At 33.2% G+C, this 27,171-nt stretch overlaps 1 protein-coding gene across 3 annotated transcripts in view; it reads left to right on the top strand.

Moving 5' to 3' along the window:
* Window positions 1–26,960, top strand: part of LOC130666437 (ephrin-B2) — a 215,163-nt gene extending 188,203 nt beyond the window's left edge. Inside the window, exons 1-5 of one of the 3 annotated variants that reach the window (XM_057467433.1) lie at window positions 9,005–10,561; window positions 22,311–22,452; window positions 22,551–22,842; window positions 23,001–23,273; window positions 24,243–26,960. In XM_057467433.1, coding sequence (XP_057323416.1) covers window positions 10,440–10,561; window positions 22,311–22,452; window positions 22,551–22,842; window positions 23,001–23,273; window positions 24,243–24,406 — 993 coding nt within the window. In that variant the 5' untranslated portion in view covers window positions 9,005–10,439 and the 3' untranslated portion in view covers window positions 24,407–26,960. Of the gene's footprint in view, window positions 1–9,004; window positions 10,562–22,310; window positions 22,453–22,550; window positions 22,843–22,931; window positions 23,274–24,242 lie in introns of those variants that run through there. The other 2 variants (XM_057467431.1, XM_057467432.1) reach the window with 2 other exon arrangements.
* Window positions 26,961–27,171: the final 211 nt, after the last annotated feature.

Genomic DNA, 27,171 nt, shown 5'->3' with positions numbered 1-27,171 from the left:
CCAGGCATCGTTCCAAGGTCATTAAAACAAACTAAAGGTAATATATATGTCTGACATGACATCGCCATATTCATTGTAGTCACACTATAAACACAAAAACAATTACAAAAATATTACCCTGACATTTATATTAAATAATTTTAAAATACATGATCCTGAAGTTAGCAGATAATTAAAAATTTTCGGATTTTTTTTCAACAAATAAATTACAAAAAAAAAAAAAAACTAAAAATATGCACTTGTAGAAAATTTGAAAAACTACTCTCTAAAACTAAATTAGTGAAAAACCACGAATTACTTGTGAATATTCACTAATCTAAATTGTCCAAAGTATACGAGTATGAATTAGTTACTATTCACTTTTTGAATTAGTAAAAAAAACAACATATAGAATTAGTGAAAATTTAACTGATTGAATTAGTCAAAAATGTACTAATTCACTTGTTGACGAGGATTTATTTGGAAAAATATTGTATCGTTGCTAATAATATTGTATCAAAATATTATTATTATTATGATTATTATTTGTAATTGATTATAAAATTTTTTTAGCAACTTGATCGACTAAATTAACAATTAAAATTACTTTCATACGGTAAATATTTATATCATAATTATAACTCATAACCTGAATCTATTGTCAATGATGGTTTTGATTCAGGTTCGGTAAAAAAAGTTGGAGTAAAAATATAAAGCTATTAAAAAATAACAAGATGTATTATTTAGCAACTAAATTAGGTTTTATTTAATTAACTTACTTGAATTAATACTGTTCAGTTGTATTTAAAAATTATCGTAATTAATTTTGCCCTGAATTTGATAATTCAACGATAGAATAAAAAGTCCTTAAGCGAGGCGCCACTAGTAATCATTGTAGAATCCGGGGAATCACTAATGAATTAGTGAATCTAATTCAAAATCACTAATTTTGTAGTGAATTTTAAGATCACTATTTCAATTAGTGAAATTTTCACTTATTTAGTTTTAGAGAGTACAGGTGCAATTTTTTCAAATATTTTTTTTTTAATAATTTACCGTCTAAAATAAAATCCAAAAATTATTAGACGTCTGCTAACTTCAGTATCATTAAAATACTTTGAAAATTTGTTTCGTATTTAAAACTCGTAACAACAATAATTAAATTTCGTGATTCAAAATTAATTATAATAATTAATTTTTTTTTGTCCCGAGCGTTTAAAAAAATTACTAAATTCTTTCGACTATTTTGAAATATCAAATAAATACTTGTAAAATAAAAAATATTGAGAATGTTTTTTAAAAAAAATTCGTTCCACTTTATACCCTACTGTTTCATACTGCCCCGGGTTTCTTATATAGACACAAACATAAAACCGTAGAACAGTAAAATGACTCTATACTTAACAAAAAGTATGATGCACAAAGTATACTTCTCTCAAAATAATATCTCAGTATAGAAATACATCTATGCATATACTTACTTTGTGTAGAATAGTCAAAAGAAGTGAATTGAAAAAAGTCTACATAGATATATTAAAAAAAAAAAAATGCATCCCTTGAGTAAAGAAGCCTATGAGACCTATGAAATACTTAAAACTTTTCTTTGTCCAACATCCAACTATCGATTAAAACTCGGCAATAATCTTCACTCGCCCAAACAGTCTCCTAGACTAAAGAAAACAATAATCAGCCAAAAAAACTAAAAATAGCAAATCAAATAGCAAATATTTTTTTAGCCGAGACTTTTGTCCGTCCAGACAACTCAGTGGTGGCAAATAAATGTATTTTTTTTGGATAACGAATTTTGGGCGTATATAAAATGGACAAAAAGCATGTGTTACTATAGAGGAGGGAAAGGAGAGGCATTAGTGCATCATATAACATATGAGAACGTATATATGAGTAGGCAAGAGTGCACCGGCGGTGGGGCCTGTGGGGTGGCAAAATACGGGTATACATATAAGTGAAACAGGATAAAATGAGTGAGAAAGTTTAAGTGCAGAAGAAGGAAGACGCGGAGCGACTTGATGCGGGCCAGCGATTGGTCGACGACACCCTCTCGCGAGCACGTGGGCGTGCATACGTGTTGTGTATGCACGCGCGGTACACACTACAGTGCACTAGTATGTAATGACGTGCGCTTTGACACGTTTGCGCGCACGGCGCGGCTGCAAGGCGATTTAAGAGAACGAGAGCGAACAAGTAAAGCAAGCAGGCGAAAAAAAAGAAGAAAAAAAAAAGAAAATAATAATGAAAAGGGAGAAAAGCTCGTGTGCTCGGCAAGCAGCCGGAGGGGTGGAAGTCATTCTGTTCTTCTTTGCCTTTGTTTACCTTGCCCGATCATTAAAATGGCTGCCATATCAGAGATTTCTCATTGGCTGACGGATGCCTACTTTCCACCCCGCACATCATGCTCGTGTACAATCGTCAACGACTTTTCCAACTCCGTTGTTGATGCTGGTTATTTTTTACTGACGCCAGTCGTAATATACGCGTTGTCATCGAAAACATATTTCATATATATATAGATGACAATCATCTAAATCTACGTGGTACCCCACACGTACATATAATATATATATGAATATACTTTATCTAATGACACATCATGACTGAATCACATTTTGTACGAGAATTTTCTACGAGCATACATTTTGTTCCCATGATTATTATTGACCAACATATATGTATGTATATTATCAGACATATTTCTTTCTCATCGTTCTATTTAATAAACTGACGTGTATACAGTTACAGATAGTTATTAATAATTTTATTATTAAAAATAACAGTTACAATCTAATATTATGATTAGTTTTAAAATTACTCGAATATATTTAAGTGATATTAATCACAATAATTCATTTTTCTCATTTTAAATATGCACCGGGTTCCAAGCGAGCGTAATACCTGCTCTGAAATTCCGTTTGAAATATTTAAATACGATTATATTTGAAAACCGAGCCGGTAATTAAATTTTATAAATCCATTTGGGTAAAAAAGAGTAAATTCCATTTAATTTAACGTTAACATATTTAATTTATTTTTTAATTTGCATGTGTATATATAATTTGTACGACACATGTATCCATGTTTACAGGGATATATATTATGTTTGAGTGGTGTACGTGTTTGAACTGCATTCCAAAATCACGATCAAGGCCTGCCTCTCTAACACCCGTCGGTACTCTATTTATACTTTTATTTAACTCTTTGTTTGTTTCTTTATTTCTCCGGGCTGTTATTTTATTTTTTATTTATTTTTTTTTTTAACTGAATCGCTTGGAGACGGCGGCAACAGCAACAGCAACGGCGACGACGAAGAATAAGTAGCCAACGACGACGGCGAGGACCACGGCGACAACAACAACGTGAACACAAGAGAGATCCAACGAGAGTGTCAAGTGAATATAGAGGAGCCTCAGCAGCATCTCCTCTCTCGGGATCTTTCGATGCGGCAAAACCAAGACCGATTGTCTCTCACGGGCAGTAATATACATCGTCGCCTTCTCGTGGGTATCCTAGCACTATCGCCCTCGTCTCTACTCTCTTCGTATGGGAGTACGTGAGCCAGAGGTAGACGAATGCGGAAAGGTGGACAGTAGGGCCGGACGAGTTCACGCAAACACGTGTTATACGAATGAGAGGCACCAACAGCGACCATCGGCATCAGCATTGGCGGCAAATGTTCCTGTTACCGTGTTACCTTTTGCTGGTGCCTCTTCTCTTATTCTCGTTTCGTGTCGTTTCGTGTCGACTCGTCGCAACTTGGCAGGTAGTCACTCTCGATCGAATGCTTCTGCTGGTTGGATCCAAAGCAACACACGACCAAATAGACGAGCACTAACGTTTCGTTTCTTTCAGACCAACACATTTTCTGAACCCTCATCATCTTTCTCTTTCTCTTTCTCTTTCTCTATTTCGTTTCTTTTTTTCTTTTACAACAGCACTCACACGCGCATACCTCACATTTGGATGGATTCTTTGTCTTAAAATATTTCGAATCACTGCAGCAAATCGAATTACCAAATTTCATTATCAACATGCATACCAAAGATTTATTTTTGAAATTTTTAGTTTGTATTTATATTTAATATAGTGGAGTACGGGTTGATGAATCGGAGCTCGGAGCCCAGTGATTGGTGTGTCAAGTTTTGAATTTTTTTATGCAGGTGCTACAACAGACGAAAGGGAGCAGTACAGAGAACTGAAATCGAATGGGAATACCACAAAGCTTTGGGAAAAAAATAAAAGAGGAGTATCATCGAAACGAGCGAGCGTATAGGTAAAAACGCATGACGGCGCGTAGCGGCGATGAAAGTGCCGGCTGAACAGTAGACGGACGGGTAGGCCCCGGCACGCCGCCCCAATAGAATAAAAGGCAAAAGGCAAAATAATAGGAGATAGAATAACCCAGAGATCCCAATATTTAAACGACGAAACTACACGGACACCGAAATACGGAATTGCCAAAAAAATACTGGGTCTCTGGGTACTCTAGACTGGTATTTTCAGTCGTAAAAATATACGTCTGTATCGGTAGTTTAGCCTGTGGCCTCTTGTAAAATGCACTGAATTCTCTTCTCCTCTTCCGATTATCCATTAACGACGATTAGAGTTATTGTCTGCAGTCGCTCGTCGCTCTCCCAGGTTTAATTTTTAACAACAACCCCAGTAGCTCTACTATGTATTCATCACCATTTCATATTCTGTTTTCTGTATATTTTTCTGACTTTACGTCCTATCCTCTTATTGCGAATGTCTGGGTCTGGGAAAAAAATATATACTGGACTACTCGGCCTCAAAATATTAATTTTTATTATCACACATACACGTCGGCGAGCGGTTGTAGTGGTGCCAGCAGTAGTACTACTTCAAGTAGTAGTATATATTTATATTTATATACATATATATATGGTATTGTGTGTGCTGTGAGAGTCAGACTCGTTATTATTATTTTCCATCAACGGCCAGCGGTGAATAACTGCTATACTGGATTGCGGCCGCGTGAGAAATTATCTCAAATTCTCTCATCGTATTTTTATAGTTTTATTTTATTTTCAATACATACTTTTTTTATTCTATATATATAAATATATACATGTGCTTTCTTATTTTCTTCTGCAAGAGAGACCGTAGACTGCATTCGGAAAGTATACAGACCCTCCGGCTATCACTCATAGATAATGAGGATTTTAGTAATTATATATATATATATACGTACATACACAGACAAATATATACTATATTTATATATTTGTATAAATTCTTTCCTTATATATTAATTTTAATTTTCCATCAAGCTCTTGGTCAATATTTACTTTGGAGCTGATATTGCATTGTCTTTAACAGAAAAAAAAAATAAACACCCGGAACTCATAACCCGGAACAAATATTTCAAATTTATGGTTTTTAAAATCAGATAAAAAATCAGACGCCTTAGAAAAACATCTGCAAGGTGGTCTTTTTTCTACTAGAAAGATGGTACATATTTTTAAAATGACTTTCAAGGCGTTCGTAATTGCCGAGGATAATTTTTTTTCACGGCCGTGTCTCATTGTCCGGTCAATGGGTCAGTAGGGACATTTACACACAATTGGATAAATTTAAGCACAAAAAATTCAAGGAACAAGGAAAAAAAAATAAAAATTATTGGGCCATGTGCTGAGGAATTTTCATCATATATATAAATATATATTCAATAGCGCACATTTATATATGTTTAACCTTTACATATATATATGGCAATGATGATATGAAAAATCAAAGAATTATTTCATGGCTACATTCCTTGCGCTCAAAAGCCGACAAACGATGTAACGTAAGGCCCATCTGGAATAATAGAATGCCATTTGCCATTGTATATATTCACTCTCTCATCCTTCTTATCTCCCTTTCACTTACACATTTAAATACTCCCATAATTTTATTAATATATTTATATTAATTTTCGCACGTCGTTACATCATTACTCTTTAAAACCCGCGATAAAGAAACCTCCTGCAGCCATTAAATATTAAACACAATAAAACAGTTAATAAATAAATATATGCAAAGTATGTATAGTGTACTATAAAATACTTGTATCAAATACTTGATATATCCTGAATAACACGGCTTAGTAATAACATGGTAAAAAATTATCGTCCTTGGAATACGCAAACATATTAATGGATTACTCTTCCTCAATGAAAAATTCTTGGATTCGCATTCTTTACCATCAGTTGAGTATAGACTCCACTCGTATGTTTGTCGAGGTCATTCTGAACCCCATGACCTCGAGCCGTGTAAACTCGCTCTTGCTCTCACTCTTTATTTTTTACCCACAGAAAAATGTGTAACGAACAAAGTCGCTCATTCGGATCCTCAAGTTTAAAAAATCGTGATTTTTAAAAACTAATCTCTTGAAAAAAAAAAATATGTTAATACAAAAAAACTTAAGTGTATATTTATAATAATATACTATACAAGTATTGACGATAGTCGTAAATTTTTTTACCCTGGACCGGGATCAGGTATAAATAATAATAATAGACATATATATGCATTGTAGAGATGAATCATTCGAGTCTCGCTGAATGGACTAACTGCGTCTGACTGCGGAGCAAACAAAACTTGTTGAGTATAGGTACAGTCTTGTACAGACGAACAAAAGATTCACCGCACCTGCCGAACACACTACTCTATTTCTGCTTTTACCTCATGCTCTTACCCTACACATTTATCTATACACACATGATGTTAATATATATATGTACATATGTACAGTCGACTAGTCAGTGGATTAAAGACTCTATAATACTAGCATCAAAAAAATATGAAAAAAAATAAACGCCGCAGCGGAGCAAGTAAAAAAAGCAAGTTTTTGTCACTTTACTTTTGTGTACTTAGGATTGGAGTCGACGCATATTTGGTTTTATAAGCTTGATGCATTTTTCTAAGGCTAAGGTGTATATATATACTTAGATGAATACTCACTCACTTCTCAGAGACCACACAAAAGAGAATCGCGTGAACAAATATTTGTGATGCACTTTCATTTCGTCGCACTAGTAAAGGTTTTACTCTACTTTACATTACCCTCTATACTATATAGCCATCCAGCTTCAATATTATCAACCTGGACCTCACATATATACATGTAACATTTAACAAAACCCACCTACTGACTTACATTGGCTCAAATATCTCTATTGTATTGATAGTAGTGATGTAAGGCAGAGAAATCGTCAGACAATTGACCAATTTCTTATGATTTTCCGAGTCGAAATTTCGAGCCTATATAGGTCCCTAAAGCCCTAAATAGATCCGATTTAGAGCCCTGTAATCCTGTAGCTCCGACTTTGAACCCGGAGGTCCTAACATTCACTGAGAGGTCCGATTTTGAGCCTTCAAGTCCGACAATATTAGTCCCGTAATAATAATAGGCCCTAAATCGGACCTAATTTTAATTTTCATCAGGTCCTAGATTGAGCCCGCAAGTACCGAAAACGAAAATTTGTAGCACCTCGGGAACCAAAATCGGACCTAATTAATTTTACATAGAAACAGACTCAATTAAGAGCCTCCAAGTCCGAAATAGGTCCGACTTTAGAAGGCTCTACATTTCGACTCGGGTTGACGTAACATAAAAATGATGGTAACTTCTTATCACCAGTCAATAGGTAAAATCATTGGACTGGTTGGTATTTTCAGGATCATCAGCATTTAATCTCTTTCGCTGGCAAAGTACAAGGATTTCTTGGTCTCCGAAAGCCTTTCCACCTTCCACCTTGCACCCTGGTTCCTTACTCTCTCTTTTTGAGACTCCAGTCTCTTATTTATCTGTTGCTATGTATATATATGTATATACCCAGCATCCACTGTTCGTTCATTCTTCACGACGACCCGGGCCAACAACACAAGTATAAGTACGAGATGTATATCGAACGGATCGAAGGTCAGCAATCGAGTATCTATACTACCGAGCTGCCCGAGTTTGTTTGAGAAAGATTTAAAGATGTTGGTACCGGTACTGGTTTATACTGAAAGCGTGACTCGATTTTATTATTAAAACCCTGACAACCGCCCGTACTGATCCTATACAATAGTAGTCGCTATAATCCTTTTAGTCATTCAACATTTTTCTATCACTACGTCATTTACTTTTTACCTCCACCCATACATGCTGACTTTATTTTATGATAATTAACTCTAGTCGTAACAACTCGATTAAACTGCTGCTATAAAAGCGCAATAAAAAAAATATGCCATTGAATGTCTTGGAGTCTTAACCCAGTTGCAGCTCGCATCGGCTGTCACATATATGTGTGTACCTTGTAGATGAGTGCAGTAGGAGTATCTCAGTTAAGAGTACACAGTTTTAAGTAGAGTCAAAGTAAAAGAGTAAGGTACTTTATATAAAGGGACAAAGAAAATAAACCGGCGGCGGCGCCCAAGTTCGATAGGTCCCAACGTTGTATGTTAGGCGAACTAATGACCAACATGACTGCGCCCGTGGGTTGATACCGGTTCTGCGACCAAGACCACGAGACACTGGACCAGGACCAATGGAGACGATTCAACTCCAGTTGTTCCTAAAAAAACTTTTTAAAATAAATAAAAAATCGATCTCACGTCGGGCTTATGTATATGTATATGTATATATATGTATATGTATAAATATATATAGAGAAATGTGAGAATTTATGGTCAGAGTTTTATAAATTAATACAATAGTTAAGTTGTCGGAGTAAAAAATAAATATTCATAGAATCGTTGGCTGATGGATGAAACGTTGATCGTATAATCGACATTGCAAGCAACGCAGCAAACTAATTGACTGCTAGCTGTTGGGTAAAAGTTTAAAACGCGAGTGGTAAAGTATAAGAAAAAGAGTTAGAGAGAGTGGAGAGTGGAGAGCAGAGAGCATAGAATGGAGTAGAGTAGAGAGTAAGAGTAAAGAGTCAGAGAGTGGGGTCGCCGATGGAGTAGGAGCTCAATCCGCGAGAACCACCAGAGCACCAGAGTAAGAGAAGCTCAACCCAACACAAGAGAACACTGCAACGTTTTCCCCTCTTTTGTGCTCGGGTTTTTTCGTCTCAGTTCGCGCTCACTCGGATACGTCCTAAGGACAGAACACTGAACGCTCCTCGACAATTGGCTTTGCCAGCAGACGCGTACGCGACTCCGCACGGGTAACAACTCCGCGTACTATTCCTACGACATTATACACATATATGAATATATATATATTCATATATATTATACCTTGTAATAAATTGCACGTCAAGTTTCATTAAACTTTATTGCTCGTACAATTGCACCGTGCGTTAATTTTTAAACAAGTTTTGGTTTTCCCGCTCATATTTGAATTTTTAAAACTTGTGGATAAAATTCAAAAAAGGGTGCGCTGTTTTGACAGAAGTATTGTATAAACAATAAATGAGAATATAAAATATATAAGATTAATCGAAGAATAAGAGTGTTGCCGATTAGTTGTGTAGGTGCTTAAGGTGAGTGAGGTGCTAGAAAACGCGTGTGAACGGAAGTTGAGAAACGAAAAATAAAAAATATAAAAGTTAAAGTGGGGGAGTGAAGGGCGCGTCGTGTTTCTTGGATAGTGTGAATAGCTGGTTGAGGTGCCCAGTTTTAAACGCGAATAATATTATAAAAGGGAGTATAAAAGGATTAAAATAAGTATAAGTAAAACAACAACCAGAGAATAGAGTGCAAAATCATGCCAACTGATCTTGGATACTAGTTTAAAAGTGTATGTGATTGTTTCTCACGGATTTAACGCGTGTTTGTCTCTTTATCTACTTTTATTTTATTGCCATCACTATCACTACAACTGTTACTATTTCCATTATCATTATTATTGTTACTCTTGTAGCGAATCTTATCTGTGTAATTGTATAAACAGACACGAGAAATGTTAAGCACTACATACTTCCGGCATGTGGAATCTCGATGACAAGTAAACGCAACATCACCGGCCCAACCTCTGGTACCTAAGAACAATTACGGGAACAAGACCTCCAATGAAAAATTTAAAAAGGACACCCAGTGACTGTCTGAGCCCACGGTGGCTACAAAAATTTTTGATTACTGGAGTTTATAATTTTCAATAAATTACACACCTGAGTAATCAAAGACAAGGGATAGGAGTTTTTTTTTTAATTAACGTATGCATGTAATTTATCACTGATTAAGTGATCGCTGATGTTGGAACTGTACTGAGGAAGTGCAATAAAAATCGTAGGTGATAAGTGTAATTTATTGAGTGGATATATTTATATATTTATATTTATATATAGATGTGGGAATTTGGTTGTGGTGAGAAGTGCAAGGTGGTTGTTATAGTTAATGGTGATAGCAGTGACACGAGAGGTGTGCGTGATTTATAAACGTCGCACACTCGATTCTTATGATCCCTCGTCGTCCTCGTCGTCGTCATCATCATCGTAGTCTTTGTTACGATGGTTTCTCCTCCATCCTTCGTCACTCTGGTTTTACTCGTATGCCTCCAGACAGTTTTACTCTCCACTGTCAGCAATTGCGCGAAAACCAGCAACATGTATTGGAATACCACTAACTCAATGTAAGTCCAAGTTTTTTTTTTTTTTTACGTATGCGAGCTTGAAATGATAGAGAACGAGAATCGATGGAGCTGTAATTTTATAGTCACCTCGAAGTTTTATTTTGTGGAGGAGAGATTAAATTTTTAGTTTAAAAAAATTGCGGGAAAAAATTTTTTTAAAATGGATTTTAGAAAATTTAATCTACTGGGCTTTTTTCTAACAATCTGTTTAATTTTTTTTATTTTAAATTAGAGACATTGAGTGACATAAGCGTTAAATTATGGGCAGACTAAAAATATCTGTCAGAAAAAATTAATTACACGCATAATTTTTTAATTTAACGTCTATCGTTAATAAATGAGCTGTCAATTATTTTCGGTGAATATTCAGAAGCTGAGGCCTACCAAAATACTTTGTCATTTTTTTTTTGTCATGAATTATTTAACTCAAGCTGATGAAAAAAAATTGCAAAATTACTTTGTGAATTACTTCAAAATTTCAGCGCGAAGTTTTAAATTTTTCAAATTTGCCACCTCCAAAATACAAAATTTCCCATATAAAACTCGAAAAAAAAAATTAAACCTCTGCTGCAAGAAAATTTTTGCCCAAAGAACTGGTGGGAAATTTAAAAAAAGTTTTATCAAAACCGCTCCATTTACTTGACAGTCGAATGATTTATTCACTGGCAATTATCATATATTTTATTATCAATAAAAAAAAATCGCGATTGAATTCCTTGTAATAAATTTTATTATTTTATTATCTTATTAATAATAAATATTATTGATAACTTACAGAGGTATCACGTATCGTAAATAAAGATATAAATGTATATTATATATTGTTTTAACATATATATATATATAGAGATAAAGTAATGAGAATCGCGGTGACTTGAATGCTAGGAAAAAGAGCGCGTCAGGTATCTATACGTTATATTAAAATACGTTTTATCATTAAATCTCTACGGACTTTTATGTTAAATAGTTAAACATCAAATATATGTATATTATATATGTATATGTATGAATGGTCTCTGTTAAGAAATAAGTGTAGTAGTCAAACAATTATTATACGAGATATATTTTGATTAGTTTTATAAAAGTAAAAGCTTCAAGTACTTTTTGATGGCTTCATATATTTTTATCTATCTCTTGTATGTTTTAATGTTATGAATGTATTTTTGTGTGGTCCTCTTAGACTTATCTATTCGCCCACAATCTAATACCGGAAGCACAAACGTAACGGGAGTACATGTATCTAACATATATATATTTATTTATACAGATATATATGCCACAGACTCGCACTCTTGAACCAAATACTCGTTCCATAGATCACAGCTATCATATATTTGATCTTTGTTAAATATTTAGTAACAAAAAATAACTATCGATATTTTCTAATTCAATTTTTAGTTACGTCAACGTGACATACGGGTTTTCTCTATATAATTTAAGTAGAAAGTCGCTTTAACCTTTTTTATACTCGCTCCATTATGTTTGACACGATAATAATATACTTTAATTTTATAATTTCTGTTAAAACGTGTTGTTATTTGTATTACATGAACCCTGTTAGTTTACTTGTGTACTTTTTTTTTGACAGTCACGCTTTAAATTGGTGACAACTTTTAATTTCATTATTTTTCGTACCCAACATAATTATTAAATAATCAGTGTCCAGTAAAACGAAAGGCTCTGGCCTGATAAAAAATTAAAAAAAAACTTATAAAGCGAATTTCATATTTCCTGATTCAGCTCAAGTTATATCTAAACTGTTTTTTTTTTTTTTAATAACTTTTAAGAGTTCATACAGCCGGAGAGCTTTTACATGCTCCAAAACCATGAACTTAAAACAAATAGGTCAAGTCGTTAAAATGTTTTTTTTTTACCTTTTTTTTCATATTTCCTCCATTACTTAGGAACCAATTGAGACTACGGTTATACATCTTTAAAATTTTTAATAAAAAAACTAAATAGTAATTTTAAAAAAATTTATATTCGTCTGGATCTCCCCTAAAAAAAAATAATCATTGAATAAATAATTTATAAAGGTTCATTGTACTCCACCCTTCTCGTCTAAAAAAATCCGTATAATCATTTCTCTTTTCATCGTCACAGTTTAATTCATTTTCATTATTATTATTTTTTTTATATTTTTTTTTACTTATCATCTTTAATAAATTACACATAGGAACTTATTAAGCCGGTCCTCTCTACTCGTAAACTCATCTCCTGTCAAAAGATCTCTCACCCAAGAAATAAATTTTTTCTAATCTAATATTCTCCATATAACTTTACTAGGTTCTAAATAAATTATCCTAATGGACGACGTGTTCACGTTGTTTCTGATACGCATTCGTACCGTTACCCATTAATATATATGTATATATGTATAATATACATGTACATTATCTCTGTTCCTCTCTATACATGAGTAGTGCCAGCATATAAACGCAAATGTTTCGTTGTGAGATCGTTTTTTCTTACGAATTTGGACGTGCACCATATCTCATAAAAGAGGTAAGCCCCTAAGGCCCCAATGGAATACAGTCGCATATCACTTGAGCCGAACATTAACCGCTTCCTTGTTCATTCTGTTGGTCAGCCAGATCGCGGAGTCCAATCGACGAAACAAGACCCACGTCTCTTATGCTCTCGGCACCCAACACACACTCTGGTTGCATCCTCTCTCGACTACATCATGTTACACCTCGGCCAGACATTTTTCACCGGTTCTTTTAAACCTGCTCTGAAACAGTTGTTATTTATCACAAGATCCATCATCACTATGGCTACATTTCTTCCGGGTCTGATCATATGTATGCTCGTTTAAAAAAAAAAAACGATAATTTTTTTAAAACCATTATATACCAACACCCTTTAATTTTTAGTATATTAAATTAATCATTTTTTTAAATTTATCCTCATCATCGTCCTCATCTCCGACCGCATCCTCGTTCCCCTCTATATATTTAACAATCCACATTATCATCCGATCCAATCATTTAAATATTTTTGTATTTATTTTAATTATTTATAAACATCTTTATTGATGCCCGGGTTGATCGATAGTTACTTTGATTTATTATTCTTAATATTGTGTAATTTTTCAAAAGCCGCTCGAGATTTTTTTTTATTCTTTTTTTGGTCCATTTGTAAGTAATGTAAGTTGCTGCGCGTGATGATTGCTGTCACGGGTGAACTAGCGAGTATAGAAGACTGACCAAGAATATAATAGTAAAAGGTGCTGGTTCTATACATATATATATGTATGAGAGCTTTCAATTATATGATATTTTGCTTGTAAGAAAATGGACTAGGAAAAAGAGAGGACAGATGTCGGTAGAAATGCTGCGCGCGTTTATACTCTTATAGAAAAAAAAAAAAAAAAAAAAAAAAAAAAAAAAAAAGAAACAGCTGCTCGTCACATACCCTTACTAATACATATACATATAAATATATATAATAGTAATGTATGCCTGAGTTATGTTATGATTCTATACGCCAACGCTGATGATCCCGACAATGTAAAACGTGTCATATATATTTTTTTTCTATTACTATTTAATAACATGTTTTTAGCAACCCATTAGTTGCTATTATAAATATACCTTTTTTATCATACATTAAAACAATAAACAATTTTTTTTTCAAATTTATTTCCAGGCGATGGATTTGAATTTAAGGTTCTGGGAACCGATAACTTTGTTTTGGTTAAAAAATTTTGTAAAATATATTTTACAAGTTTTAAAACACAAATATTTAAGTTTAATGGAGGTTACATGACCTTGTACTTATCGTGTTTTATTATTTCCTAGGCTTTCTATTCTCCCTTTCAATGTCTATTTTTTATTTTCTTGTTTTTTATTTTTTTTTACTTCTATCCCTGTCTATTTCATGACGCATATCCTTCTCGAATTCCCAATCTATCGAAACATGGCGTCATTTGTAAACCGAGGTTACATTAGACATTTGACTCGAGTTCATTCGACTGCGAACTTCAATTCTCACACAACTTGCAAATTTCCGTTATCGCTTTACAGCTGGTTTTTTTATTATTTTGTTCAATCCACACATGAAAAAATATTTTTTCAAATTCCACATATATACAAAAAAAATTTTTCTAGTCTTGAGCCACTTTTTGTCTTCAATTGACAGCAGAAAATATTTCTTGCGCCAGAAATAATTTTTTTGTCCATATATTTATATATAATAAAATAAATTACAAGGAGTTTGGATGCAAGTAAAAATTTGTATGCTATTTTATTTTAAATTCTTAAAGTTCGGCTACCTGGGAACTTACACCTATATAATCAGTCGAGTCATTTTTTGTAGTATTTCTCTCGACGAGAAACATTCTTTTCAAGTGTTGGTGTAGGGTGTGTGCGACATAGCCAACAGAATATAAGGAAACGTTAATACATATCGGAGTGGATGAAGAATGAGGGAGATAAAAGAGGATGAAATAAAATAAAATAAAATAAAAATGAAAGAAAAGAAACGATAACTACAAAAGCGGGTGTAGTTAACTGTGTTGTAGTAGTATTAATAATAGTAGATGTAGTAGTACTAGTATCATTCAAACGTCTACAAGTCTACATCCTTCCGAGCATCGTGATCGTGTCTACCTACAGCTCTCTTCCAGGTATACGGGTCTGTATACCTGAATCTCTGTTGTTGAGTGGACTGGAGGCTGGAGAGCCGATGCTGGAGCTGGAGATGAAGCTGGAGCTGGAGCTGCACAGCGGGATAAAGTATAGCGGAATTTTTAGTCCGCTCCACTCTCAAACTCCCATCCATCCTCTCTCCTCCTCTAAACTACTCTACTCTGGTCTACTCGCGCACTGTTACTTCCATTTGTACACGAGACACTCCCGACAAACGTGAATTTATGCCAAGTTTCAAAATTCTTTTAAATTTTTTTTACTTTTTTTTTTTTATTTTATTCACCCTCGTGTAAGTAGACGCGTAAATTCCTGACTGATGTGTAAACTCTACCGCCACAATAAAAATTACACGGCTTAAATCGTTTGTTACCCACTTACACTTATTTTATTGTAATTACTCATAAGTATATAAATATATATGTGATATACATCATATATATTAGCTCAAACAATAATTACGTATGTACATACATAATTTTTCGTGTCATAAAACTCGGAATAAATTAAAAACAACACATGCTTGTTTTAATTTTATATTTTTTTTACCCACGTGTTCGTAAAGTTTATAAACTTTGAAGTTTTAAATTTACAAAGACGTGGTGTACAGACGAAATGGGAATAAATAGCACGAACGTTTTAAATAATAAAAGTATATTTATGTTTATATATATTTTAAAAATCAATTGTATGGTACCCTGGTAGGAAGGGACCATTGGCCAAGGCTCGGACCAGGCATTGGCCAGTCGTCTTGCCAGAGTCCCGAGCCTTGGCGCAAGCCTTGTCCAAGCCTTGGCTGAACCATTGGGTGAGCATTGGTCCAAGCCTTGGATGATGTCCATGTTCCAAGCCTTGGGAAACAAAATATCAAGCCTCGGCCGAGTCTTGGGAAACGAAAAATTGAGCCTTGGCCAAGGCTTGGGAAACAAAAAATCAAGCCTCGGCCAAACCTCGGGAAGCAAAAAATCTAAGGCTCACCCAATGCTCGATCTAAAATGTTATTATTTAAATTAATAAATATAATTAAAAAAAAGTTTGATCACACTTTTATCGACATTACATTGAATTGTAATTAACTAATTACTGAATTAATGGAAAATAACGAATAAAATTATTTGGGGGCTACCGGGGTTCGAACTGAGATCCTTCTGATCACTAGGCCGGGACGCTATCCACTGTGCTAAATCTGGCGTCCAAATAATCATGATTTTTTTGCTTGTTAATTATTTAAATACAATTTAATTTAAAAATATTAAATCGTAAACATGGGGTGAAATGTAGTTTTATTTAATGAACTTAAAGTTGTCTGATGAGTAATGACATATTTTTATCAATTTGTAATTTCATGATTTGATATAAATGAATAATTTAATGCAAAATAATCTGTAATCTAAAAAATCAAAAAACACGTTTTTTGGGTTCACAATAATGACAAATAAAAAATATCGGATTGTTATTTTTTATTAAATAACAATTAGTAATTAAGCTAATCGAGGGAAAACGATTTATTACACCTAAAAAAATTTTTTTTGAGTATTATAAAACCAAAAATAATTGTCAAGAGAAAGAAATATATTCTTAATGTTGAAAACAATTTAATAAAGAAAAAAATTATCATTTTTTGGAGAGGGGCCTCTCTGCCCCACAAAAAAAAATTTTTTTTTGCCTTCGTATCCACCAATGATGTGAAATGTAATTTTTCTTTATGTATATTACATATAAAAAATTTGAATTTAATGAAATTTGATCAACTTTCAGAATTATTTTTTTCAAATTTTTTAAAGGATACCCCATTTTGACCGCCAAAAATAAAAATTTCATGTTAACTAAAGTTTTGTGCATAGCAATAACTAATTAAATGAAAATTATTGTATATCAAATAATTTTACTTTTTAAAAAATTTCAACTCTTGATATTAATCGTATACTCGGTAGACGGTTATGCCCTGGTCTTCTCTGTATACATATATATAGATACATGCAAAGTTGATAATTTTAATATTAAATAAAAATTTAACCCAGGCTGAGGCATTGGCCAATGGTCAGCTGCCAAGGCTCGGCTTGACAAAAATTAAACTATCGGACCTAGCCTCGGCCGATCCTCGGGCCAATGGTCAGCGGCCAAGGCTCGATTTAACAAAAATTAAACTATCGGGCCTGGCCCTGGCCGAGGCTCGGGCCAATGGTCAGCCGCCAAGACTCGATTTAACAAAAATTTAACTATCGGGCCTGGCCCTGGCCGAGGATCGGGCCAATGGTCACTACCCAAGGCTCGGCTTAATTTAATGAAACCATTGGACCAAGCCTCGGCCTAGACTTGGGCCAATGGTTAGCTGCCAAGACTTGGCTTAACGTAATCAAACCATTGGGCCAAGCCCTGGCCGAGACTTGGGCCAATGGTCAGCTGCCGAAGCTTGGCAAGTGACAACAGGGCCAAGGCTCGGCCTATCGTCAGCCTTGGCGATTCCTACCTGGGTATTTATTTTCCGATGTGAAATATGAGCAAATAAAAGAGTATTAAAGCGTACAATGGGACGATAACTCGAGAAAAAAAAAGATATGGGAAAAAATAAAAGTGGAGGTAGAAGTAGAGATAGAGATGGAGATGAAGATGAAAAGACAGACAGAGATTTGTGTTATGTGTTATGATGTAGGTTCTGTTCAATGCCGGATTCCCTGATGAGAAAGGATCAAGGTCCATAGACTACACCATGTGACGTATTAGTGCTATACAGGAAAACAACTATACAAAACAATCGGTTAAATGTTATTGTAGGTACTGAAGGTCGCTCAAAAGAAAATACAATCTATGTTTTATGTCTGTCAAAAACTTTGTACCGAGAATATATATTTTTACCCAAATCTTATTATGTTTAAAAAATATTTTATGCTTTTAGAGAATTAACTTTTAAAGCACAAGTTAAATATAACAAATATCATATTTATTCAAAGTGTTTTCACGAAAAATTAATTATTCATTTATTTTTTAAAAGACATTAAAAGAGTTTTCATGTAGGATTTAATTTTTAAAATCTTTTCCAGTGATTTAATAAAAAATTAATCGATTTAATTTTCACTCCGAGAATTGATTTCATTAATAGAGGAAATCAAATTAATTTATGGGATAAATATAAAGTTTATTAAAGTCAAAAATAAATCATTTGATTTCGTTCTCTGTTCATTGACAATCGATGTCCAAATTTAGAAAATTAACTTAATTAGAGAAAAGACATTTAAAAACCTTTTTTATGTAATAAGGACACCTATTAAAAATTAAGTGAAGAAAGTAAATCAATGAACTGGGTCATCCCATGAATTTAATAGTCAGAAATTTGGATTAAAAAAAAAAAAATCTTAAAATAAATTTTATTGTCTAAATTATTTATGACAGAAATGCACAGTCAAGTGGTGAGAGGACAAAAAATGCCAGGAGAGACAATGTGCTTAAATTTTGTACTCCGTAATTGGTACATTACAAATATAACTTCTCAACAATTATTTTTTTAGCAAAGTCATGAGAGCAAAACGGTTGTCGCGTGTTACCACACGATCGCGCGATGAATAAAACCATATATATATAAATATACCATACACATTCATAACTATGATACGAACGTGCACACGCGGCGGCACATCAGTGTGTCTTGGTTGTGTTCAATGCTGGTTGCTTGTTACTCCTCCCTTTTCACGCGGGCTCTTTGACGCCAACTCTATGTCGGCTTTGATATTCCTGCCAGAATATATCCTCGTTGGCCGTCGCCACGCTCAGTCTAGCACACACCGCGTATCCCTCTCATTCTCCCGCAGAATACACTACTCCCAATCTCCACTTTATCTTATTTTATTTAACGTTATTATCTTTTTTATTTTCTTCATCTTCCTTTATTCTTACATACATACGTACACACATTAATCCCATACTTTCTACTGATGTATAAATTATGCATCTTCATCTTAATTACTCTTTCATTTTTTGTCATCTATTTAAAGTCGGCACATTTTTTAAATTTATCACCATCGCCACTATACGGTAAATATTTAAACCGCAAACTCTAATCGTTAAATTTCCTCAGATAAATTACTTTTTTTTTTTCTGTGTGTAATTATTTTTTTAATAAAATCTTTGTATTTTGTCGCTTCTATCGTATGTACAACGCCCACTTTTTCGATATTTCAATTTGCCCAATTCGTCAGACTGTGTCTGGACAGTAAATTGGAGCATATATCTATCGTTAGTCCAATTACCATGGACTTGATATGTATATCTATCATCAAAGTAGGTGTCACATATATACATATGTATATCAGTGAGAATTGCAATGACAAAGGTCCATTTAGTTATTCAAATATTAGCGGACAAAAAATAAATTTATTCTCTGGTATAAAAATAATAATGATGATAATAATAATGGTGGTAAAAAAAACTTTAAAAAACGCGAAGAATATTTTGATTTGACTGAGAATAAAAACGGTGTAATGTAAAATAAAAAATACAAGAAAATAATGGAAAGAGAAAATAAAATAATATAAAAAGAAGATAAAATAAAACTGATGGTAGATGGCGGATTGAGCCGGTGGTTCACGCCGTGAAACAAAGAACACAAGAGTAAGAGTGCCTGTATACAGTATATGCCACCTTTGACGACACGTACATACACGATATACCCAAATCTAAATCAACGTACTCAGTACACTTGCGTACTACATACGAAGTAAAATTTAAAAAAATTTTAATAATCAGATATAGGGGAGACCGGGGCAAGACGGCCCACCTAAGCCGGTTATTATTATTTGTGGCTTTTATCCATCAAGTCGATTTACTCTTGTCCAACTTGAACTCAATTCACCAAAATTTTGGTGAAGCTCCTGAAAAAAAATTTTTTTTTTTTTGGGGCAAGACGGCCCCCTCCCAAAAAAATTTTTTTTTTTTTAATTGTAAAAAAATTTCCCGCGTAACAAATGTTTATATTTTTCTCTTTAACAACTGTATTTACTTTAATATTACTCGAAATAACCTTTTTTGATATAATACGAGTCATTTTTTCACTTCTGTAGAAAATTGATTATTGGTTTTTTTAACTTTTTCAAATGCTCTATTTTAAGGCCATTCTCAGACAGTGCCCCCCACTTTTTAAAAATTTTCAATGACTTTCAATTGTCATAACCGTATTCAAATTTTATTAATTAATTAAAAAAAAATTAAAACCTCACTTGAAAAAAGGGCAACGTAGTCGTAATTTCGCCGATGTATAGATTTAAAAAAAAATTATTTACATTTGATATCAATTAGGAGTTAAACAAAATTGGTTGAATAAATTTCAGTAAAATCGTCATGTCAATTTTATAATTCGAATTTTTTAATTTTGGCGGCTGAAATTTATTCAACAAATTTTGTTTAACTCCTAATTGATATCAAATGTAAGTAATTTTTTAAAAATTCTATATCTCAACGAAATTACGACTACGTTGCCCTTTTTTCAAGTAAGGCTTTAATTTTTTTTTAATTAATTAATAAAATTTGAATACGGTTATGCCAGTTGAAAGTCACTGAAAATTTTTAAAAAGTGGGGGGCACTGTCTGAGAATCCCCTTAATCCAAATTCATATAATTAACCAAAAAATGATATTTCTATTAAATTAACCATGACTAGGTTATAATACTATGAAATAAATTTTTTTTTAGAATTTTTGAGTGGTTCATTTTGCCCCAAGTTTCACGTATCGGGCTAAAAATGAGTAAATAATCTAAATTTGTTATAATCAAAAGAAAACAAGAAAAAAAAATTTTTGGTTAATTTTTGAGGTGGGCCTTCTTGCCCCAGGTGGGCCGTCTTGCCCCGGTCTCCCCTACTCGTAATAAATATAAATATATGTGCACGTATGATATATGTATAAATACTAAACCAAAAATTAGTAAATAAATAAAATGATAAATAAAAATGATTTTTTTTTGCTTAGAGATTGTACTCGCGCGCGAGTCGAAAGCCAACCGATACAGCTTAAGCCCGAAAACGGATATTATCGCCAAACGTTAATTTGCTCCAGGCCGTCCTACCATCCAATTTTCGAGTTCTTACACGCCCACTTACGAGATCGTCCGTTAATACTACGAAATGTCGAAACGCGTTTCTCGCTTGCGATGTACGCCTTTCGACTCCACTCAACTCTCCACCACCCCATGTCTCTCTCTCTCTCTTTCAGTATATATGTATGTATATGTATAGTAATACAGTTGAAGTCGAGTGTAGAAAAGATATAGCCGCAGAGGATAGACGTTAAAAAAAAGGAACAAAAAATAATAAAGAGCGAGTGAGTTTTAGAGAGAGAAGGAGAAAATTTGTTGCTGTTAGTGCTGCTGATGAGTAGAAAACATGTGTATACATATATATATTTATATATAGATATATGTAGTAAATAGTAATAGCCGAGTCAAGTACACGAGTACGAGTACGGCGACGACGATCCGCGGTGTAAATATATATTGACGCGGTGGTACATAAGCAAAGCAGTCGTATACATTACAAGCATATCTGAATCAGAGGAGCATATAATATATATATATGTTTATACATATGTAGTCATACGTGTAGATGGAGTTCGCGGGCCTTGAGTTTGAGGGCGCTTAGCGATAGCGCACTAGTTATTTTTCTTTTTCCTCGGACAGGGGCCTGTGCGGGTGCACTCTTTACCTGCGTCCACACTGTAATATATGCGATGCGATGGAGAAGAGGATATACAGATATGTATATATGTATATGTGTGTGTTGAGGCAAAGGGAAGAGCTCTGAAACTGCTGAGGCGCATCGTGGAACCAGCAGGAGGGGCACAGGAGAACCGGTTGCGTGCGCGGACTTGTCCTCTATCCGGCGGATAGCCTCTTCCATCGACGCCTTCTTTCGCAGCTTTCCTTCTCATTTTTAAATTCATTATTGTTATTATACATTTAATCTGTATCAATAGATCTGACTTTATAGCGCTAATTTATTGCCGAATATCATTAACGATTTATATGTTTTAAGCACGAATTTATTTAAACTTTTTATCGTCTTCTACTTAAACTCTTAATAATGTATTTATGTTTTTTTTTTTTATTTTCAACAGATTTCGCATAGACAACACGGACCATATTATTGATGTAAATAAAAATAATGCAGCGTTTGAGTACGACCAGGTCAATATTATATGTCCCGTCTACGGACCTGGAACTTACGACGATGAAGCTGAGAAATACATTATTTATAATGTAAGTCCATATACTTGAGAATGCTTTTTAAAGTTTAAAAGCTTTAAAGTTGTTTATTTATTTATTTAACTTTTAATATTTTAAAACTGGGATTCCAGGTGTCCAAAGAGGAGTACGAAACTTGTAGAATAACAAACCCGAGTCCGCGAGTGATAGCGGTTTGCGACAAGCCCACAAAAACAATGTACTTTACCATAACATTCAGGCCATTTACACCGCAACCCGGTGGATTGGAATTTCTTCCTGGTCATGATTACTACTTTATCAGTACATCGTCAAAGGACGATCTCCACAGGCGCATTGGTGGCCGGTGCTCCACACACAACATGAAGGTCGTGTTCAAAGTCTGCTGTGCCAACGACGGATCATCAGCGACGTCCCGCAACAACCGTAAGTACTTAGACACCTAAATAGATATGTGAATATTATTTTTAAATGATAAGAATGATATTAACATATTTATAATAAACGGTGATTAGTGTCAGTTACCGGAAGCAGTAGCGGTAGCAGTACTGTATCTAGCAGCTCAACAAGCGGTGGAATTTTAGGAGTTAACAACAACAACAACAACAACAACGGTGGTGTCGGCATGCCACCATCGCCACCCCCAAGCGTCTTCAAGGGCGGAGATCGATTCTACCCAGGAGGCAACATCTATCATCATCAACAGGGAACAGCCGCGGCGGCGCCCACTCTACCTCACGTACCCCCTCCAGCAATCTACCCGTCACATCCCCATCAGCCGCAGCCGCCGATTCACAATGGACCGCCATCCCTTGCGTCACCGCCCAAGACCTCCATCACCCAGAAGAAGAAAAACAGTACGTAGATTTATATTTATATATCTATACTACACTCAGAGCAAAACCAAAGAAAAAGAGAAAGAAAGAGAGAGAGAGTGAGTGAGAGAATCCAGTCATTCTTGAATACCGCACCTGCCCGCTTGCGGCATTATCCTTCCCCTACTCTCTTTATTTATTTCCTCCTACTCTTCTTTCTCTTCGCAACCTTATAAAAGCATTTTCGTTTTTTATTATTATCATTATTATTTTTTTCTTTAGTATTTCTCTTCACTACTCATTATATAGAGAACCCGTCACGACCCTTTTCACCTTCGCTCCCCTGCTTTCTTCTCTTTTCCTACGTCTATCTCTTTTTTCCAAGACGATTAAAATCGCACACCTCTACCGCTCTTTCCTTTCCTTTCTCTTTTTCTTAATACATATACATATATATATATGCAAGAAGCAACGATTATCACGATTAATGCGTTTACGCACCAACTTTTTTACAAGACAGCGGCACCTGTTCACACCTGTCGCGTGTACTTAAACTTTTACTATGGCAATTAAAGATTTTGCAATTTTTAACTCCCTTTAAACGTTACATTTTTTTCGTTACTTCATTTGCTTACCGTATATTTATTCCTAGCTATAATTAACAAAAAAATTATTAATATACGCTGACATTTTATTTATTTTAAATTTTTGCTCCCTCGGTTTTCCTACCAAAAATAAATGTTTTATCTTGTTTTTTTCTTTACCCCACAAAAACCATCTGTTTAAATAATACGCCATTGGCTTTTCTTGTGTATACATATATTAATATCTCAATATATATATATATATATATATATATGTCTTACTACTTAGGCTGTATAAATAGTCTACACTTGCGCTTTATTAAATATACTTCCATTAAAACATCTATTAAAACGTAGTCATAAGTTACAATAAATTTTCTACTCTCCTGTGATCTTGACGGCTAATAATTTTTGATGTTAATTGCAGAGGAGTACTCGGATCATCCGAACGAGGTGGTAAAAAATGAAGAGCTAACTTACACCGGTGCAAGCTCAGCACTCTGTCGACCACGAGAGAGTTTTCACCGATTGATTTACCTCTCAACGGTAGCACTTCTGGTCAGCATACTACTGCCCACTCTGATGCGGTGAACCGACTGCAGTAGACCTCGGCGCCCATCGAGACTCCCCTTCTTCTGTGATTATCCTACGTTTAATTCATTTCCACGATCCTTCGACCTTCGTTGCCTTGGAATCGACGGATGACTGACTGAGTGAGCGAATGAACCAACGATCTGCGTCTACGATATCCATGTTTACAAACAATTATTATTATTATTAATTATTAATTATTAATAATATTACATCATCCATGCGAGGCATTAATGTATATAGTAAAGTTCAAATTCACTTACTATATAAATTTAAACTTTCATGATTTTTTTTTTACGAATCTAATAGTCAAAAAAATTTATTTATCCGTCAGTTTATTAACAGGAAAAAAATATATAAACTTGGAATACCATAAAGTATATTATTATTTTTAGATATGTAAAATTGTATTTTCTGAAGTGACATTATAATTTTTTTATTTCATATTAACGCCTCATCTATTCTTGTCAGCATTACAAAAAAAAAGAAGAAGAAAAGAAAAGAAAAAAATGAAAACTGAGAAAGCGAGCGAATGAAAAAATAAAGAATGAGAATGAATGAATTTTTATTTAAAAGAAACAACAACTAAAGGACGTGGAACAAAATTAATTAAAGCCATATTATAATAATTATAATTATTATTAAAATATTATCACTAGGCACTATGTAGTTATCCACTATTATCACTATTATTAAAGTTCAAAATAGTCGTACTGATTGTCCTCATCATTACGCCAATTAATAATGGGTATATTTATATGTATACATATATATATATTTAACAAATAAATATGTATATCTATAAATATATGTTTAACGATATACGGGCTATCTCGACGAACAGTTTGATAAAACCACTTGTTATTAAATTATAATTAATACTGAGACGTTTCTTTTATTAGCGGACACTCTCTCTCTATTTATTATCATTTTTTTTGAATTACGCGGTTAATTCAAATATTTAAAATAAATAAATCTGTCATCGTCGGATAAAAAAGTAGATAACAATAGTGCCGGCGCTGGTCGCGCAGACACATTATTATTATCATATTTGTAAATAAATTTCTAAATATTAATTGACGTTTATTTAATTAAGTAAATTATGAGACTAAAATTAATAACGCGAATTATAAAATATAAATATTTTTGGTAAATTTATTTATCTTCTTTGTCGTTGGAATTAAAATAAAAAAAATTGATAATTATGACGGATAAAAAAAAGTCGCGATTGGATTTAATGTTTGTTTATTTAATACGCGATAACGACAGTATGAATGTCAATTTATATTTAAATAATAATAATAAATAGAATAACCTCCGTGTAAATAATAAAATTATAACGAGTATATAAATATTATATATATAAATAATTATAATAATGATGCATGTGTTTATTACGCAATATTTACGATTAAATTCGTATAAATATTATTTAAATAAAATGACATCACGGCTGTCTATTTATTAACATGGGAATATTTAAAAAAATATATATATAAATATATTCAATAATACTTTTTTAAATTTATCGTCAGAGTAAATACTAAATACATACAAATATATACACGTATACATACATACACATTACACACGCGCACACCCATAAAAATAGACAAGTCTTGAGTCGATTGTCGTTATCAAAACGATGATAATTAAATTAATATGTAATATAGTAGTATTTGTAATAATTTTTATAATAAGTTTGTATTATATTTATTACTATCTATATAATTATTGTCACGCAGGGAATATCTAATTAAATAGATATTTAAAATATAATGCTAGTAAAAAAAAATTTAAGTAAACGTCAAATAAGTTAAATAGTTAATTATAAATAAATGAGACATGTGTTTCCCCTATGTATTATTATTATAAAAAAAAAAAAAATGGAAAGAAAGAAAAAATAAAACAGTGTCATGGCATTTTATATATCTAGCAGAATTATGTTTATAAATTAATACTTAAACTCTTATTATTTATTGTCGCAATCATCCTTAAATTATCTATCTATCATTTGTTGAATATTTTTCATTCGATTATCGAATATTGACGCGATTCTACGGTATCCCTGGCGCTGCCATGACCGCGAAATTTTGGACTCGATAGAATAAGACTTTTCTAAAGAATTAAATTTTTTGAAAACTCGCATAGTAGAGAAAAATTCGACTCTTTAAAAAAAATAAAAATTTTCAGATTTTAATCTTCAATTTTTTTTATTTTTTTCCGGCAAATTTAAAGATGAAAATTGTGAAAAAAAAGTTTTGTTTCGTCGAGTGCTACAAGAATTCGTGGTCATTTGGCGGCACCACAGAAACCGTAGACTTCCTGATATCGATATCAAATAACTTGTGGAAAATAATTAAAAGTTGAATATTTTTTTTTTAGTTAATAATAATAATGAGTAAGACGATAAAGACAAAATGAAACTGTGTTCTTATTGATTACTCCTTTATAATTGAGTGAAACTCGAGTTGTAATGAAGATTGAGTACTACTTGTAAATATTGTATGTTTTCCACTCCCCCGTCCTTATAAATATCTTTTTTTTTTCATTAGTCCACTCAATAACTGATTAAAATTGATTTATTTAAAAATTTGAAGTTTATTATTTACAATAAAATAAAGTTGTAGGTATACAGCGTGTACGTTATTGTAAAACGTTGTCCATTACAGTATTGTAAGCCTAAGTATTATAGTCTTGTTAATCCAAGTGTATGTTAAATAAAAATTTTTTCATCGTGCGTGAATAATAAAATATCAGTAATA

Source organism: Microplitis mediator, chromosome 4 (genome assembly GCF_029852145.1).
Source record: "Microplitis mediator isolate UGA2020A chromosome 4, iyMicMedi2.1, whole genome shotgun sequence".
NCBI classification, from domain to species: Eukaryota; Metazoa; Arthropoda; class Insecta; order Hymenoptera; family Braconidae; genus Microplitis; species Microplitis mediator.
The sequence above is the reverse complement of the archived record's forward strand: the minus strand, read 5'-3'. Positions and strand labels throughout refer to the sequence as shown.